This window comes from Leptonychotes weddellii, chromosome 13 (assembly GCF_054177405.1).
Source record: "Leptonychotes weddellii isolate Sample4059 chromosome 13, ASM5417740v2, whole genome shotgun sequence".
Taxonomy (NCBI): domain Eukaryota; kingdom Metazoa; phylum Chordata; class Mammalia; order Carnivora; family Phocidae; genus Leptonychotes; species Leptonychotes weddellii.
The window spans coordinates 57635227-57653381 of NC_138381.1; the positions used below are offsets into that span (position 1 = coordinate 57635227).

General features: G+C 50.4%; 1 protein-coding gene across 3 annotated transcripts; it reads left to right on the forward strand.

The window, feature by feature from the left end:
• The first annotated feature begins 424 nt into the window (after window positions 1-424).
• Window positions 425-17236, forward strand: LRRC74B (leucine rich repeat containing 74B). Of its 3 annotated transcripts, XM_006744512.3 has the most exons (9): window positions 425-581; window positions 1208-1350; window positions 1786-1918; window positions 2863-3069; window positions 6898-7007; window positions 8150-8265; window positions 9443-9521; window positions 11535-11630; window positions 13698-15166. In XM_006744512.3, the coding sequence occupies exons 1-9, from the start codon at window positions 431-433 to the stop codon at window positions 13851-13853; spliced, it is 1191 nt and encodes a 396-aa protein (XP_006744575.3). In that variant the 5' UTR covers window positions 425-430; the 3' UTR covers window positions 13854-15166. The 3 variants fall into 3 exon arrangements, with proteins under 3 accessions (XP_006744575.3, XP_030896253.2, XP_081657805.1); XM_031040393.2 differs by lacking the exons at window positions 11535-11630; window positions 13698-15166 and adding an exon at window positions 17157-17236; XM_081801679.1 differs by lacking the exons at window positions 11535-11630; window positions 13698-15166 and adding an exon at window positions 16844-17145.
• Window positions 17237-18155: the final 919 nt, after the last annotated feature.

Below are 18155 nucleotides of genomic sequence, written 5' to 3' on the forward strand. Positions count from 1 at the left end.
GCCACGGAGTGAGAGCGTGACTCTGGTTCCAGAGGGGAGGGTGACCGGGCTTTGCAAGGTTCCCCAGGCTCTCTTGCGCAGCGCGCCCGCAGGCCATAGGGACAAAAAGCACAGGCTTTGGAGTCAGCCACGTTCCCCAGTCCGTGGAAGGTGTGGGGGCGATGCTGGAACCCTGGCGCACGCTCTCATCTGCCCAGACTGAGTAGACGAAAGGTCGGCCCACGCCAGCGGCGGTTTCTGTAGCCACCAACAACACCGGGTTGCCCGGGCGACGGCTACGGGGAGGCGCGTTTCTATTGGTTGCAGCGGGCGCCTGTTCGCTGTGCGCCACATTCGATTGGTCAACGCAGCCGGAGGGTCCGCCCATATCCCCGGGCAACGCTCTAGGTGCTGGCCGCCCTGTTGCCGCCTCAGTGCCAGCGACTGAGAAATGGGCGTAACCATGAGGGCTCCCAGCAAGAGGTCCGGGGAGAAGGAAGAGCAGGAGGAAGAGGTGGCAGCGGCCGCTGGGCGTCTTGCAGGCGCCCCGGAGGCCGAGGAGTGTTCAGACGTTGATTCAGACTCCGACCGGGAGATGGAAGGTGCTGTCTCCTCACCTAGGGCGCTTCTCCCGCAGGGCTGGAGGGGGCAGGCTGGGGCCAAGCGGGCAAGGGAACCCTGTCCAGGAGGGAGCGCACCCCTCCGTGGGACACCTTCGGGACAGCGGGCGGCCCCTCCAGCCAACCCCGTGCTCTCCCCACAATGCTCCTGGGGGCATCAGGAGTTGCACCTTCAGAAAACGCCTCCAAAGTGAGTGATGTTAAACCCCGCCAAACAATGTAACAAGGGGTGTCCCACCCCGAAATAGGATCAGGGCTGGGTTTTCCCAACCCACAGGAACAACTAAGCTAATAAATGTATAGAACTTAGAATTATTTCAATTTCTTCCCCCATAAAATAGTCACAAAACATGTGTTCTGCAATCCAGTGGAAAAGACACAGCATGCACTTTGGCATCAGACGGGAAAGGTTCTATGCCAGGATTAACTACTACTAGCTGTGTGACTTTAGGGAAAGGATTTGCTTTCTCTGACTTTCAGTGTCCCTCCTAGCACAGGAAAAGATGCCTCTAGAGGGGAACATGGGCTGCATGGTGACACAGGGCAGGGGAGTAGGCGACTGTGTCTGGAGAGGGATCCACATTCATCATCTCCCTTTCTCCTATCAGGTATCCGTGGGCCTGGAGGACTGGTCAAGGACACCCTCTACCTGAGGTCTTGCCAGGCCCATAGTGTTGTGCCTGCCTCCTGCTTTCTGCGCCAAGGGAGCACCCCAGAGCTGAACCTGAGGCACCATGGCCTGGGGCCCCAGGTAACCCTGGAGAGACCCTGGGACCAGGCTTGGAGTGACAGGACCTGGGAGGCAGCAGCCATGGGAGTGGCCCCTTCTTGAGCCCATACCACATACTCCGTGGCCTTGCTCTGTGTCAGACATGTCCCATCCCCACTTCTGGGTGACAGGTGGGATCAGGGCTATGACAGAATTCAGTGTAAGGGTTGGAGGGTCTGCAGGGGGCCCCTAACCTGCTGGGGAGGGGGCAGTCAGGGAAGGTTCCAGGAGGTAAGATCTGGGTGGAGCCTAGAAGGATAAGAAGATGTCCCCTGGGCATGTGGGAAGGGGAGGGCCTTCTAGTTGGAGGGCACTGGGTGGGCTGAGTCCTGGAAATGAGCCAGGGTACTGGCCAGCTGTGTCTGGGGCCTTCACCCCTGGGAAGGACCAGGTCCCTCAGGTCCCTCTTTGTCCCAGGGTGCCCGGGCTCTGGCTTCAGCATTGACCTCCAATCCCTATGTCAAGCGGCTGGACCTTCGAGACAATGGGCTCTGTGGGGCCGGCGTGGAGGCCCTGGCAGGTGCCCTGAGCAAAAGCAGCACTATCTGTGGTAGGTGCTGAGCGTGGAGCAGGTGGGCAGATTTGAGTCTTCCCTTTCCTGGGGGGTGTGGGCTCCCCCACAGCTGGGCCTTCTCACCCGGGGCCTGTTGGCGTTGCTGGGGCAGGGGCCTCATCACAGGGTGGGGTGGTGCGGGTGGAGGTAGACTCTCTGTGGTGCCCCCAATGCTGGATACTACTCCTCTCCTAACCCAGTCCGCCCCCCACTCCCCTTCTCTTCTGGCCAGCAACCCCCTGCATATGGTGGCCTCCTATTGCCTAAATGCTGGATGAGAGAGTCCTCCAACAGAGAGGCAGGGGATGGGCGATGTGAGACAGTGGAAGGCTGGGTGGATATGAAGTGGGGCTGGATGCAAACGCCACCTCTACCACTGATGAGTGAGGGGGCCCCAGGCAAGCTGCTCCACCTTGCTGAGCCTTAGTTTTCAATCTGTGAAATGGCCCCAACAGTAGCACTTAGCCCTTGGGGCTGTGCTAAGTATGAAATGAAACCACATATGAAGGGCTCACCAAGGTGCCTGGCTCACGTACGTGCTCTGTGCACGGCCACCTGGGCTGTCATTGCTAGTTCCCAGAAATTCATCGGTGAAGACTTCTGTGGGTGTGTTATATTGCTGCCAGGCATGAATCATCCACGGGGTGGCTGCCTCACCATCACAGGTATCCTATACAGCACCATGAAGTAGGCGGTTTGAGCCCCTAGACAAAGAAGCTTGTGGATGCATGGAGAGGGTGTGGGCATCAGAGAAGCTGCCTGGGGCCTGAGGGGATGGATGCAGCTGATGAGAGGCAGAGTCACCGTGCAACCCCAGGGTAGTCCAGCTGTATTGCCTCCTCCGCTGCCTCAGGCCTAGAGGTTTGGGGGATAGAGGAAGGTGGAAGAGGGTGGTGCCTGGCTTTGGATCCCACTGATGGAGGAGTGCTGCCAACCCCTAGATGTGGACCTGTCAGAGAACCAGATGGGCGTGGTGGGAGCGCAGGCGATCTGTGCTGCCCTCGCGGTGAACCCAACCATGCAGAAGGTGCAACTGGCAGGGAACGGCCTGGAGGAGCATGCAGCCCAGTACCTTGCTGAACTCCTGCTGGCCCACACGGGACTGAAATCCCTGGACCTGAGCTATAACCAGCTGACTGACCACGCAGGTAACATCCGGCCAGGGCCACCATGGGGCCCTCAAGCCCATCTTCCTGGGGCAGGGGCGGGTGGAGGATGGCAGCACCGCTCTGAACATTCGTACTCTGGCTCCTGTTTCCCATGTCCCACTTTGGCCTGCCCCTCTCCCACTCCTTCCACACAGAACTCTTAATCTCTTCACAGATTGCCATTGCCTGCTACTGTATGTGCTGGGTGCTCATTTAGCTACTAGTGACCTGGTTGTGAACAAAACAGAGTCCCTGGCCTCAAGGAACACCTTTTAACAAGATAATTCTCCATAATTATTGGTGCAACAAAATAAACAAACAGGGCATGATTCTAGAGATGAATGGGGACCCTTGCCTTAGACGGGTGGCTGGGGAGGGCTCTGTGAGATGACCAGGGAGAGAGCATTTCAAGCAGAGGAACAGTGAACATGCAGGCTTATTTCCCAGACTGATAGACACTGGTGTGGCTGGGCTAGTGAGCCAGGAGAGAGGGGCTACGCTATGAGCTGAAGAGGCAGCAGAGGGCTGCAGGCCTACAAATCTTGGCAAAAGGCATGAAGATTTTATTGCAAGCACTGTGGAAGACATTGATGGGATTCCTTGATCTCACCACTTTCTTGTCCCAGGACCTTTGCACAGGCTATCTGCTTTGCTAGGAGCATGCACTTCTACCTGTCTGACCTCAACCGCTCCAATCAATTATAGGAATCACCTGGGACCCTGGGTTAGGAACACAGATTCCTGGGCCCTGGACCTGCTGAGCCAGAATCTTGGTGGAGCGAGGCCCATGCATCTACATTTTAATGGGTGCCCTAGGAGATTTGTCTGATCAAGGAAGTTTGGGAATCGCTGTCCTGTCTCAAGCAGCTTAGAGTGGGGGTGGTACCAACCTTGGTCTTTGAGGATCAGCCTTAGAATTTAACTGCCAGAGAACCTGTTTACCTTCTAAGAAAATTATTATGAGAAGACTGTGAAATTAAAAGAGAAGTTCAGGGGCGCCTGGGTGGCTCAGTCAGTTAAGCACCTGACTTCGGCTCAGTCACGATCCCAGGGTCCTGGGATAGAGCCCCTCGTCAGGCTCCCTGCTCAGCGGGGAGTCTGCTTCTCCTTCTCCCTCTGCTCCTCGCTCTGCTCATTCTCTCTAATAAATAAATAAAATCATTTCAGACTTCCAACGAACTGAGTATAGATGTCCCCCTGGGCCTTCACAGTGAAAAGGCAAACACCAGAGAGGCAGCCAGAATGGAGAGGGCAGGAAGCTAGGGCCCTGTAAAAGCTGCACAAATATGTGGTAGGGAGGTCTTCAGCTCAGAAAAGGACAAACTCAGCAGGATCATTTTGTTTCCTCAAGTGGGAATCTGTGGGTGGGCCTGACTCCCTTGAAGGGTGAAGAGCTTGGGTTTCATTCTCCCCATCTGACCCAAGGTGAAGGTAGCACCTACCTCATAGTTGGCCACAGAGGTCATGAAGTCCAAGCATTGGAATTTCAAGACGCCAATTCATGTACGTAGAGAAACCTTCTCACCCTCAAGTTGTTCAGCAAAGAAGGGGCTTCCCTACAAAGTGGGGACCACCACCCTCTCCTCCCAGCCCTAGAAGTGTCTGAGGAAGGGAGAAAGTGCATACCTGTACCTGAGAATCTTTGGGTGTCAGACCCAGTGCTGGGTTTGGAATCCAGAGGGAAGGCCGCACAGGGAGTCCCAGCTGCCTTGCAGGGAGCTCTCCAAGGTGCTAAAAAGCATCCTGCTGCAGTGGGTTCTGGCCAAGCAGGCTAGTTCATTCGTTCTTTCTTTCTTTCCTTTCTTTCTTTCTTTCCTTCCTTCCTTCCTTCCTTTCTTTCTTTCTTTCTTTCTTTTTCTTTCTTCCTTTCTTCCTTTCTTTTCTTCCTTCCTTCCTTCCTTTCTTTCTCTCTCTCTTTCCTTCTTTCTTTTCCTCCTTTTTTTTTCCCTAAAGAATTTATTTTTAAGTAATCTCTGCATCCAAGGTGGGGCTTGAACTCACAACCCCGAGATCAAGAGTGACATGCTCCCCTGACTGAGCCAGCCAGGTGCCCCCAAGCAAGCTAGTTCTGCTCAGTTAGAACATCTGTTTTTCCTCTGTGCCTTTCTTCAAACTAGCCTTACTAAACCACATGAGGAGTTGAGACCATGGAGAGGTATCAAATTCAGATCCTTGAGGTACTCCTGGGCTGGTGGGAGAGACTGACCAGGCAAAGAGAGGTAATTAGACCAGGGCCTGGAAGGATGGAAGCACAGTGGACATGGGGCCGGAGGCAACACAGCCCAGCTGGGCAGGCAAGACTTTCTGATGCTGTGAACCCAGGTTAGAAGGATGAGGAGCTGTTAGCCAGGTGAAGAAGGGGGTCAACAGTTCTACCCAGGGGGACAGCCCAGAGTCATGTTGGTGCTGGTGCTTTTGAGCACTGGGAGTAGGTCAGACTGGCTGAATGCTGACAGAGTGGAGAACATGATGGGTGGGTGGGGCTTCTGTCCATTTTTGCATGCTAAAAATCTCTCCAGGTTTCTTACCCTGCACTGCTCCCTCCTTCCTTTCTCTGCCACAGGTGCCTTCTCTCCACACAGCTGCACCAGCCTCATCACCTCTTGCCTATAAACTATGGCACAAGCCTTCCAACTGGTCCCCTGGGTTCTCAACTATGCCCCTGCTCACCTCAGTCCATACCCTACACCTGTCGCTAAGGAACCCAGCTTTGCCATTTCTTAAAGCCCTCCCTGCCTACTCACCACTAACTAGTTGGTGCCCCAAAGCCTTGGCCCAGCATTGAAGGCCTCTCAGCATCTCTCCAGTGCCCATCACTCCTACCTCATTTCAGTGGCTTTCCCCCACTCACCAGGCCTGTGGGCATTTCCACAAGTGCTCCATGCTCCCTCATGCCTCCGCACATTTGCTCTTTCCTGTGTGTGTTCTCCGCTGTGCGTGCATATACAGGTGGTGAGACCCTCAGTCTTCAAGGTTATCTCTCTGTCCCCACTTTCCTGGCACCCCTCCTAAGGCAGGGTTTGTCCCTACCCTGTTCCAACACATCCCTGTTTGTAATCTATAATAGCTCGTATCCCATTAATTTGTGTTTACAGTTGGACATGGATTTGAACTGCATGGGTCCACTTGTATGCAATTTTTAAAATAAATACAGTACAGTAGTATATGTGTATTTTCTCTTATGATTTTCTTTTTTTAAGATTTATTTATTTGAGAGAGAGAGAGAAATTGGGAGCACACAGAGGGGGAGGGGCAGAGGGAGAGGGAGAGAGAGAATCTCAAGCAGACTCCACAGTGGTGGAGCTTGATCTCACGACCCCAAGATCATGACCTGAGCCAAAATCAAGGGTTGGACACTCAACCTACTGAGCCACCCAGGTGCCCCATGATTTCCTCAATAATATTTTCTTTAGCTTACTTTATTGTAAGAATACAGTATCTAATTGAATTTAAATTAAAAAATTAAATTAGAAATAAAAAATACAGTATCTAATATATATAACTTACAAAATGTATTAACACTTTATGTTCTTGATAAGGTCTTCTTTCTGGTCAACAGTAGGCTATCAGTCGTTGAGGTTTGGGGGAGTCAAAGTTACAAGTAGATTTTCAACTGCACCAGGGTTTGGTGCCCCTAACCCCCATGTTGTTCACAGATCAACTGTATCTCCCCCATTAAATGTGAATCCCTTGAGGACAGGGCAGACCCATATCGGGTTCAACTTGGTGACCCTGGCACCCAGCAGAGACCCTGGCACACTGTGGTCATAGTATCATTTTTTGAAGGAATGAACAGAATAAATAAGGCTTGTCTTGGTGTTTCTGAAGGGGAGATCCTTGGACCAGCCCTGGCAGAAAATACAGGACTCACCGAGCTTAATATAAGCTGGAATCACCTTCGAGGACCAGGAGCTGTAGCCTTTGCCAGGGGACTGGAGGTATGAACAGCCCTGCAGCCTGTCTATCCATCCAGCTTGTCCTGTGGGGACAGGTCTCCGAGGTGCCAGCCCCCTGACTTTACAGCTCTTCAGAAATGAGCCTTGGATCTTTTAAGAAGAGCTTAAAAAATATTTTGTTTGGTGACTTTAATTTCCCCAGCCCCATTTCATGACTAAAACACCATGTTCACTCTCGAGACGCTTCCTGAAGGGTCTACAGTTGAATGTTGCATAACTTCTCTGGATATTATAGATATTATAGGCATATGGCTGGTGGGGGACATCGTGTGGTTTGGTGAAACATGCTCACTAAATGGGCGTATGCAGATTTTTTTCCCTGAGGTGACACCCTGCACCCTTGGGTCCCAGCACATACTCTCAAACATCCCACTTGCTTCCTTGGATATTGTGGTTCGTAGGCCTCGGGAATGGGTGGCTCCTAGCCCCTGCCAGGATGCCCCTGGTGCCGGCTACATTTGTGGGGTTCTCCTCAGGAAACGTCAGCAGCTGCCTTGCTTGGCCCACTCCCCCGGGGCTGACCTAGGGATCCTGCTCCACAAGTCGTAGGTCAGGCTTTGTCTTCCCAGTGCAGCCACAAGCTCCTGCCCTTCTCCCCATCACAGTCTCCCAACAACGCTTTGGAGTCCTGCTCTGTGCCTCAGAGTACCTGCCTTTGGGTCCCCAAGTGGGCGTGAGCCAGATCACTGCATCATTCTCTGAGGGTCATCCACACCCACACCCACCCTTGGTGCTATGCTTCTACTCATTCAGTTCTCCTGGTTGCCATCATTCAAGCCACAAGATTCTTTTCTTTTTTTTAAAGATTGATTGATTGATTTGGCAGAGAGAGAGAAAGAGACAGCGAGAGAGGGAACACAAGCAGGGGGAGTGGGAGAGGGAGAAGCAGGTTTCCCACTGAGCAGGGAGCCCGATGCTGGGCTCGATCCCAGGACCCCAGATCATGACCTGAGCTGAAGGCAGACGCTTAACGACTGAGCCACCCCGGTGCCCCAAGCCACAAAATTCTTACCTGGAACCTCTGACCTTCTGCTCTCAGTCTGTGTTTTTTGCACCTCGAGCCTCCTGGGCCACCCTGGCCACCTTCATGGGAGGTCTCCTGGCTTCACTCTTTTGCATTCCAGGCAAACATCTTCCTCAGAGTCCTGGACATCTCATACAATGGTTTTGGAGATCCTGGAGCATCCGCGGTGGGTGAGGCACTTAAGACCAACAACGTGTTGGAGGAACTCAACATGAGGTGAGGTGCATAGGGTGTGTCACAGCCTCCATGTCCAAAGTCACCTGAGGGATCAGGGACTCCACGATCCTCCTGCTGTTTACCACCTTAACTCCCAAACCTACCACAGTCTACCCATTATGGGGCTTGAGCCACAATCCAAGAGTGCCCAGCTCCGTCCTCCTCGCTCAAGTTCAGCATTATACCTTGGATCTCATAATTCCTGCTGCATAGGCGGGGGCTGGGAATTGAAAACACATATGTAAAACATCTTCAGTAGAAGGATGCCTAGGTGGCTTAGTCGGTTAAGTGTCTGATTCTTGATCTCAGCTCGGCTCAGTCTCGATCTCAGGGTGGTGAGTTCAAGCCCCACATTGGGGTCCTTGCTGGATGTAGAGCCTACTTCCAAACAAAACAAAACAAAACAAACAAACAAAAAACATCTTCAGCAGAGCCTGGTGTGGAGTGAGTGCTCATGCTCTGCTCAGCATATGACTGCTGGGTGCTTGCCGTGTGTGATTTGCTGTTCCAAGCTCAGGCAGCATCCCAGCCCTCAGCAAGTAACCAGAGCAGAGGCCACAAACCACAGGGAAAGAAAGAGGCAGAAGCCCAACAGGTCTTGGACTGTTGTGGCTGAGCACTTCCCCTGGGGGCCTGCTGGAGTGAGCAGGGTCTGCCTGCTGCAATTCTGTCCTTCTCGTGGAAGGAGCTAAGGCCAGAAGAGGCTATGAGACGTGCTGGAATTCAAGGCCAGAGCTGGGGTCTGAGGGGTCAGAGGGAAGTGGGACTGGCTCCGAGATAAAGTGGCCAAGAGAGGTGCTGGGGCCAGAGTTTAGGTCCATCTAGAGAAGCAGGAGGAGAGGACGTGAGGACAGAGCTGGGCGGTTTCCAGAACAGATGCTGTCATGGTGATAGGAATGGGGTGCTGCTGGCGCAGAACATGTGGGAGGACCTGCCGAGCTCGGAGGGCCTGGGAACAGCAGCTGGCCTCCACTGGGGGTAGGGGTGCTCTAGGTATGTTTGCTGAGTGTTCTCCCTGAACACCGGGACCCCCCAGGGTCACTATCCAGCCTTTACATACTGACCTGCCCAGGGTCCCTGGAGCATCAGTGGAGGCTGGAACATGAAGCTCAACCAGGTGGATGTACCTGCACAGCTCCTCAGAAGGTAGCGAAATGCTCCTGTCTTTCTGTTGCAGCAACAACCGCATCTCTGCAGTGGGAGCCTTGAGCCTGGGCCTGGGCCTCCGGGTCAACCAGACGCTGAGGATTCTTGTTGTGAGTGCTAGCCTGATGGGAGAGGCCCCCCTGCATGTATCCACACAGATCCCTCCCCTGCCACATGTCTCCACTCCAGTGGCAGTGGGGTACACAAGTTCTGGAGCCCAGATAAGGGCGGGGGCCTCCTGGCTTCCTCTTGTGACCACTTCTTTCCCTTGCCATCCACTCACCCATCTCTGGCCTGACCCATACACTTCAGACTCCTCCCTTACCCTTCCTTCCCTCCCAGCAGTGTCACCCCACCTCCCAGCTGTCCTTCCTCTTTCTCAGCCCACCCGGTCAGCCCAGGTGTACTGTTGGCCATGCTCAGACCTAGCCGAGGCCTCGTGTGCACACCAGGGTTCCCTTCCTTCAGGGTTGCCAGTGGGCTAGGAGTGGCTAGGCAGGGCTGAGAGCAGAGGACAGAGAAGGGAGGGTGCAACCGGGGGTGGAGCAGGCCCGTGAGGGCCACTGTGCCAACAGCAAGTGCTCAGAGGACAGCACTGCCAGGTCCAGGGGACATCCAGCCCTGCCTGGCTCTCAGCTCCTTCAACTGGCAGAGGAGCCTCATGTAGCCCTCCCATCCCCAGCCTGAGGCTCGCTCCTCTCCCACCCACTCCTCCACCCCCGCCCCTCGCTGCAACCCAGACCTCTCTTAAGCTCTGGATCCTCATTTCCAGCCACCTGCTGGATGGTCCCCTGGATGTCCCATGGGCACAAAGCACAACCTGAAGACATCCTCTCTCTCTAAGGGCTGTCCCCGTGGGCAGGGGGTAGAGGGGCCTCCGCATGGAGTCACCCCTCCCTCTCTTTCCCATGCCTTCCATCCTTCATCTTACTTCCTGCAGAGTGCTCAGGCTTCCTGCTCCTCCTTTTCACTTCCCCTCAAATTCTGTGGACCTGCTAGTTTCCCATCTCTGGCCCTTCCTTCCTACCTACCAGGTGATCTTTCTAAACCAGAAACATGCTCCTGTCCCTCCTTGATTTAAACCCATCAGCGGCTCCCCTCTGGATTAATCCAAGCTTAGTAGTATGCCATTCACTACACATTGGGCTCCAGGCTCTGCCATAACCCTTCTGTCTTCCACCTGTGAAGCTCATTCTCTCACCCCAGGCTACTCTGAATTTTCTGCACAAGGTGCATTCTCTCTCCTCTGTTTTTCTCCTCCTGATCTTTTTGCTGAAATACCCAGCTCTGCGCACCTCACCTGTAAAGTTCAGGGCTGGTGTTTTATCCCCTGCCTAACCTTTACTTCCCAAGGAGAGCTGATGCACACTGTCATTGCACTGCATTTTTTTTAAAGATTTTATTCATTTATTTGAGAGAGAATGAGATAGAGAGAGCACAAGAGGGGGGAGGGTCAGAGGGAGAAGCAGACTCCCTGCTGAGCAGGGAGCCTGATGCGGGACTCGATCCCGGGACTCCAGGATCATGACCTGAGCCGAAGGCAGTCGCTTAACTGACTGAGCCACCCAGGCGCCCTGCACTGCATTTTCATGATGTTTCCTTTCCCTCTCTTCCCCACGATGGGTGGGCTCTTTTTTTTTTTTTAAAGATTTTATTTATTTATTTGAGAGAGAGTATGAGAGAGAGCAAGCACATGAGAGGGGGGAGGGTCAGAGGGAGAAGCAGACTCCCCGCCGAGCAGGGAGCCCGATGCGGGACTCGATCCCGGGACTCCAGGATCATGACCTGAGCCGAAGGCAGTCGCCCAACCGACTGAGCCACCCAGGCGCCCTGGGTGGGCTCTTTAAAGACAGGGATGTGCCCTGTGTGTCTGTATCTTTGGCACCCGGCACGGAGTTGGGCATGGTGGTGGTGGGGTGCTCAGTCAGTGTTTATTCTCTTCCTCTCTTCCCTGGCCCCACAGGCTCACCAAGGGCATTCTGTCAGTGGAGACAATTTCTGAGCTGAGACAGTGGGGCTGTCCCGAGCCACTCAGCAGATATGAAGAATCCCTCCCTCCCTTTGGAGATGCTCCACGAGCCTCCCTGGGCTCAGTTTTTCTCAATTGTGTGTGTGTTTCTCAGATGTCCAGGAATCCCATGCGAGGCGAAGGCTGCTTTGGAGTTCTAAAGTCTGTCCGGGATAATCCGATGTCTGCCCTAGAACTCCTAGATTTCTCTGTAAGAGCTTTTCATAAATCTCATCTGTGATCCTCCCCACAGCCCCATGAGTTATCATTTAGAGGAAGAAAGTGGGGATCAGAGAAATAGAATGCCCTGCCCAGATACTTAGTGTGGCTGAATCTGAGTCCCACCCCAGGCTGGACTGTAAGGTCACAGTGCCACTCTGGCTCTATTCCCACTCCTGATTGGGGGGTCCCGCCATGGTCTCACCTCCAACCCCTGCCTGGGTTCTTCATTGGCTGAGAGAGACTAGGTGGCTCAGAGGACACAAAGCTCGCTGTTCACTGATGTTTGGATCTGCAGGTTTAGTACTTGCAAGGTGGCCCTGCCCCACGCCCTGGCCTGTTCTGTCTGCAGGTGGATCATGGTGCTGGAAGATTCACTCATGTGGCCTTGAGGGAGATTAAGACTCCTTTTCATTCAATTGTGCCTTTTTGATATAGAAAATTAAAAGCAGGGGCGTCTGGGTGGCTCAGTCGTTAAGCGTCTGCCTTCAGCTCAGGTCATAATCCCAGGGTCCTGGGATCGAGCCCCACATCGGGCTCCCTGCTCAGCAGGAAGCCTGCTTCTCCCTCTCCCACTCCCCCTGCTTGTGTTCCCTCTCTCGCTGTCTCTCTCTCTGTCAAAGAAAGAAAGAAAGAAAGAAAGAGAGAAGAAAGAAAGAAAGAAAGAAAAGAAAAGAAAGAAAGAAAGAAAGAAAGAAAATTAAAGCAAAAATTAAACATTAAGGAGAGAATCCCCAAATATGAGTTATTGAAAGGAAGTCTAGTCACAAATCACTGCTTATTCTAACCCTGGTCGATGTCAACCCAGATTTAAGTCAAAACCCTTCCAGAGATGTGTTTTTACAATTCCAATCCTTCAGGCTTATTGCTTCCTTCTGCCTGCCCAGCTTCTACAGCTCCAAAGCCAGAGATTAGCTTGCCTTGACCATGTTCCTCCTGCTCTGAGAATTCCTGTTAGCATTAGCTTCTATGATTAAAAAAGGAGGGGGGGCCACCTGGCTGGCTCAGTGGGAAGAGCATGTGACTCCCAGAGTTGTGGGTTTGAGTCCCACACTGGGTGCAGAAATTACTTAAATAAGTATTTTTTAAAAAATAAAGGAATGATATATGAAACTCTTCTGCAAAACTATGTGCTTATTCAATATAACCTATGGTTATTATCAGGAGCTTTTAATGTAGTGGAAACAGAGGTGAGAATCAGACAGGCCTGGGACCAAATCCTGAGTCATCAACATGGCATCTTCTGAATTGAAGAATAACACTAGTCTAGATGCAATGTACTAATTTCCTGTTCCTTACTGTTATTAGTCTAATCTCCCCAGCCTAGATTTTCTCCTCAGCTTTAAGGGAAATACTTCTTTTTCTTTTTTTTTTAAGATTTTGTTTATTTATTTGACAGAGAGAGAGAGAGTACAAGCAGATGGAGCAGCAGACAGGGAGAGGGAGAAGCAGGCTCTCCGCTGAGCAGGGAGCCCAACTCAGGGTTTGATCCAGGACTCTGGGATCATGACCTGAGCTGAAAGCAAACGCTTAACTGACTGAGCCACCCAGGCGCCCCTAAGGGAAATGCCTTTGAATCCTGACAGTTCATGTAAAACCCTTCCCAGGTTTCAGCCTTGTCTTCAGGTGAAATGGGGCTAAAATCTTCCAGCCAGGCTCATTGAGAAGAGGGGATGAGCTAGCAGACCCCACAGGAAAGGCCTGTGTAGAGAAAGACCCCATTAGTGCTAGTATTCTTCCCCTGACTCCCGTTATTGAGGAATAACGTCTATGCTGAAAAGTGCACATGGCTGAAAAGTGCACGTGGGTTAGGGCTGTGAATTTCCACGGACAGAACACACCTATGCAACCAGCCCCCAGATCAAGAAATAGTGCAGGCCCCAAGGAGCTCCCCTGGAGCCACTTCTCTTCTCTATTTTAATGGTTTGGGGAGTAATGACGTTGTCATCCATAGGAGAGAAGCGGCCCTAGGGTGTTTCTTCAAAACCTTGTGTAAGTGAAAAACAGTGACGTTCTCAGACAGTGATCATGTACTGCCTTATAACGGGTTTCTCCTCAGGAGATCCAAGTGGACAGAGAGTTTGATGACCTCGCCAGCTCAGTGAAGGTACTTCTTCCAGCACTCCATGTAAAGACTGCTGCCCACAGAGTAGAGTACAAAAAAGAGTTACTGCCAGTCTTCACCCCATCCCTACCAGCGTCTGTCCCTAAGTGACTGTGGTGGGTGGCTTCCTCATCTCACATTGGCCACTTCAACGTCGAGGGTTCTTGGCCTCACGATGCCTTATTACCACTTGAGTCTGCAGTGAGTCCCCATGTCAACTGGGTGGTAAGTCCTATGGAGCCTGTCTTAATGGAGTCTCAGACACCTGTACCCTCCTCTCTATCCCATGGCTTCTGTTAATGCAGAGACTGGGTCTTCCTTCGCTCACACTAACTTGTGTAACTTGTACTATGTGCTACATATTGAGCTGGGTATGGGGTCAGAGATGTCCAAAGTCCCAGCTTTGGTGACCTCAGGAGACAATGAAAGTACGAACTCAACTTGCCAGAATGCAAACTGACACAACTTTTCTGGGAGGCAATTTATCATTATGCACCAAAAGCCTTAAAACTGCCTGTGCTCTTTGATTCGGTGGTCTAATTAATCTGCTCTGCAGAAATAACCAGAGCTGCATAAAAAGATTAATGCCCAAAGATGTTCACTGAGGGGCGCCTGGGTGGCTCAGTTGGTTAAGCGACTGCCTTCGGCTCAGGTCATGATCCTGGAGTCCCGGGATCGAGTCCCGCATCGGGCTCCCTGCTCAGTAGGGAGTCTGCTTCTCCCTCTGACCCTCTCATGCTCTCTATCTCATTCTCTCTCTCAAATAAATAAATAAAATCTTAAAAAAAAATGTTCACTGAAATGCTGTTTATAATATGAAAATTGGAAATAATCTAAATGCCCACTAACAGGGGTTAACTAAGATTTGGAAGTCTGCAAACATTAAAAGCCAAGTGTTCAAAGAACATTTAATAATTTATGAAAATGCACATGATTAATGTTAAGTGAGAAAATCAGATAAAAAAATCACATGGTTTGGTTAGTAGTTCCTCAAAAGATTAAACATGTAGTTTATCATAGACCCAGCAATTCCGGTCATAGAGAAATGAAAACATATGTTCACACAAAAACTTGCACACAGATGTTCACAGCTTTATTCATAATATCCACAAAGTACAAATGTCCACCAACTGATAAATGGATAAATAAAATATGGTATACCCATACAATGGAACACCCCTACAATTTGGCCATAAAAAGGCATGAAATTTGGGGTGATGAAAGTGTTCTAAAATTGATTGTGGTAATGGTTGTACAACTCTGAATATACCAAAAGTAGTTATTGTACACTGTTTTTTTTTAAAGATTTGTTTATTTATTTTAGAGGTGGGGAGGGACACAGGAAGAGGGAGAGAGAATCTCAAGCAGACTCCCTGCTGAGCACAGAGCCGGGCATGGGGCTTGATCTCACGACCTTGAGATCATGACCTGAACTAAAAACAAGAGTCAGACGCTCAACTGACTGAGCCACCCAGGTGCCCCTGAATTGCACACTTTAAATAGGTGAACTGTATAGTATGTGAATTATAGCTCAATAAAGCTGTTTACAAGAAAAAGGAATAAGGGGGCGCCTGGGTGGTTCAGTTGGTTAAGCGACTGCCTTCAGCTCAGGTCATGATCCTGGAGTCCCAGGATCGAGTCCCGCATTTGGCTCCCTGCTCAGCGGGGAGTCTGCTTCTCCCTCTGACCCTCCCCCCTCTCATGCTCTGTCTCTCATTCTCTCTCTCTCAAATAAATAAAATCTTTAAAAAGAAAAAAAAAGAAATTTAAAAAAGAAAAAGGAATAAGGTATCATGCTACTACAGGAATGTACCATGTATCAGGAGGAATGTATCATGCTACAACATGAAGGCACCTTGAAAACATTATGCTAAGTGAAAGAAGCATTCCCAAAAGACCACATATTGTATGATTCTGTGTATATGAAATGTCCAGAATAGGCAAATCTATAGAGACAGAAAGTAGAAGTTGCCTAGGGCAGGGGCGCATGGCTGGCTCAGTCTGTAGAGTATGTGACTCTTGATCTCGAGGTTGTAGGTTTGAGCCCCATCTTGGGTGTAGAGATAACTTAAAAAAATAAAAAGAATAAAAAAAAAAAAGTTGCCTAGGGCTGGGGAGATGGGAGGGACTGGGAGTTGACAGCGAAAGAGCATGGGTTTCTTTGGGAGGTGACAAAAATGTTCTAAAATTGATTATGGTGATTGTTGCACAACTCTGTGAATAAACTACAAGCCAGTGGATTGTATACCACTTTAAATGGGTGAATTGTGGGGTGACTGGCTGGCTCAGTTGGTAAAACATGTGACTCTTGATTTCTGGGTTGTGAGTTCAAGCCCCACATCGGGTGTAGAGATTACTTAAAAGTTAAAAAAAAAAAATGTTTTTTAAATGGTGAATTGTATAGTATGTGAATTATATCTCAAGAAAGCTGTTACCAAAACAAATCATATTGTTGGATCCAAATTGTGTAAAAAAAATGTATATGTATGCAGGAGAAAGGACTAAAAAAACCCTGACATATTAATAATGTTTACCTCTAAGTTGTGAGTTTGGGAATGATTTTAATTTTTTTCCTATTATTCTTCATTTTCCACACTTTCTACTCTGAATATGTGTTACTTTCATAACCAGAAAAATAAATAGTACTTTAAAATGTGAGAGGTGCCCGGGTGGCTCAGTCAGTTGAACATCTGACTCTTGATTTTGGCTCAGGTCATGATCTCAGGGTCCTGGGATCGAGCCCCACGTCAGACTCCTGCTCAGTGGGAAGTCTGCTTGTCTCCCTCCCCCTGCTTGTGTTCTCTCTCTCTCTCTAAAATAATAAATCTCTTTGAAAAATAAAAATAAAATGTGATGCAGTCTTCAATGAAATTATGTATGTGGTATGTTTTGAGCCCTGAGAAAGGAGGGTGCTACAGACTGAATTGGGTACCCCCCCCCAACTCCTATGTTGAAGCCCTAACCACCAATGTGACTGTATTTGGAGATAGGAGGTAATTGAGGTTAAATGAGATCATAAGAGTGGGGCCCTGATCTGATAGGATGAGTGTCCTTATAGGAAGAGACACCAGAGAACTTTCTCTCTCCTCCTACCCCTGTAGGCAGACACAGCAAGAGGGAGGCCTTCTGCAAGTCAGGAAGAGAGCCCTCGCTTGAAACCGACCCATCCAGAACTTGACCTTGCACTTCTAGCCTTCAGAACTGTGTAAAAAATAAACTGTGCTTAAGCTACCCAGTCTGTGGTGTTTTGTTATGGCAGGTTAGCTAAGATAGAAGGATTCACTCTCCTGGAGAGAAGCAGGGAAGGTTTCTCCTGGTTTCCCTGGCTCTCCCCTGACCTCCTTCCATCTCCCTCCTCCCTGCGGCCAAAGCTGCCTAAGGCAGACCTAATCATACTATTCATATGTTCCCAAGGCCTACAGAAAAATTCCAGCGCCTCTATCTGGTGTGTCCCATTGCAGGGGTTGAATTCTCCATTCTTCTCTAAGAAGAAGGTAAGAGTCTGCTCCAACACTCTAGGGAATCACCAGAAAGGGTGTTGCTTTGGGGTGATAAACTGGGGGTATGCCAGAATTCCTCTTACCCTGCTTTTCTCAGAAATAAATACACATTAGATCCTAAAGAAAGTTGAGTCAATCTTTACAGAATGGAAGAATCGGGTAATTGTTCCAAAGTCCCCCAAAATGGACACTGAGCTCTGACCCAGCTCTTGGGGTGTGTGGGGAGGCTGGGGTATACCCTTCCACTCCCTTATCTCCAGAAACCCAGTTCACATTAAAGAAGTAATCAAATCCTGCCTGATTCTCAGGTGCTGGATGGCAAAGGCCTTTCTGCACCAGAAAAGGGGTGGACAAGAAAGGGGGTGCAGACTTTAGGTATAAAGCTGGCATCCATCTTGTTAGTTGAGATGAAAGAATGAACACTAGAGGTCATACCCTCTGCAAGCACAGCTCGACCTGCTAGGGAATGGAGTAGGCCCAAGAGATAGGAATGTGTACCTTATTTACCCACAGAACAAACAGGCACTTAAAAGCAGCTGATCAGCACTATCCCAAACACACAATCACCAGATGTACCTAATGAAATCTCTAACCTAAGAAATATGTTTTTCAGATTCCAAGTCTCCCGAGATAGAGCACAAATCCATGGACCAGAGGAAGCCACCTCAAGTAACAAAGTAGCATCTGTGCACATGATTTCATGGGCCTCCGATCAACAGCGTCAGGAGACCCCTGACCCAAATTTTGCCCTTAAAAATCCTCACTTAGGGCGCCTGGGTGGCTCAGTCGTTAAGCGTCTGCCTTCGGCTCAGGTCATGATCCTGGGGTTCCGGGATCGAGTCCCACATCGGACTCCCTGCTCGGCGGGAGGCCTGCTTCTCCCTCTCCCACTCCCCCTGCTTGTGTTCCTGCT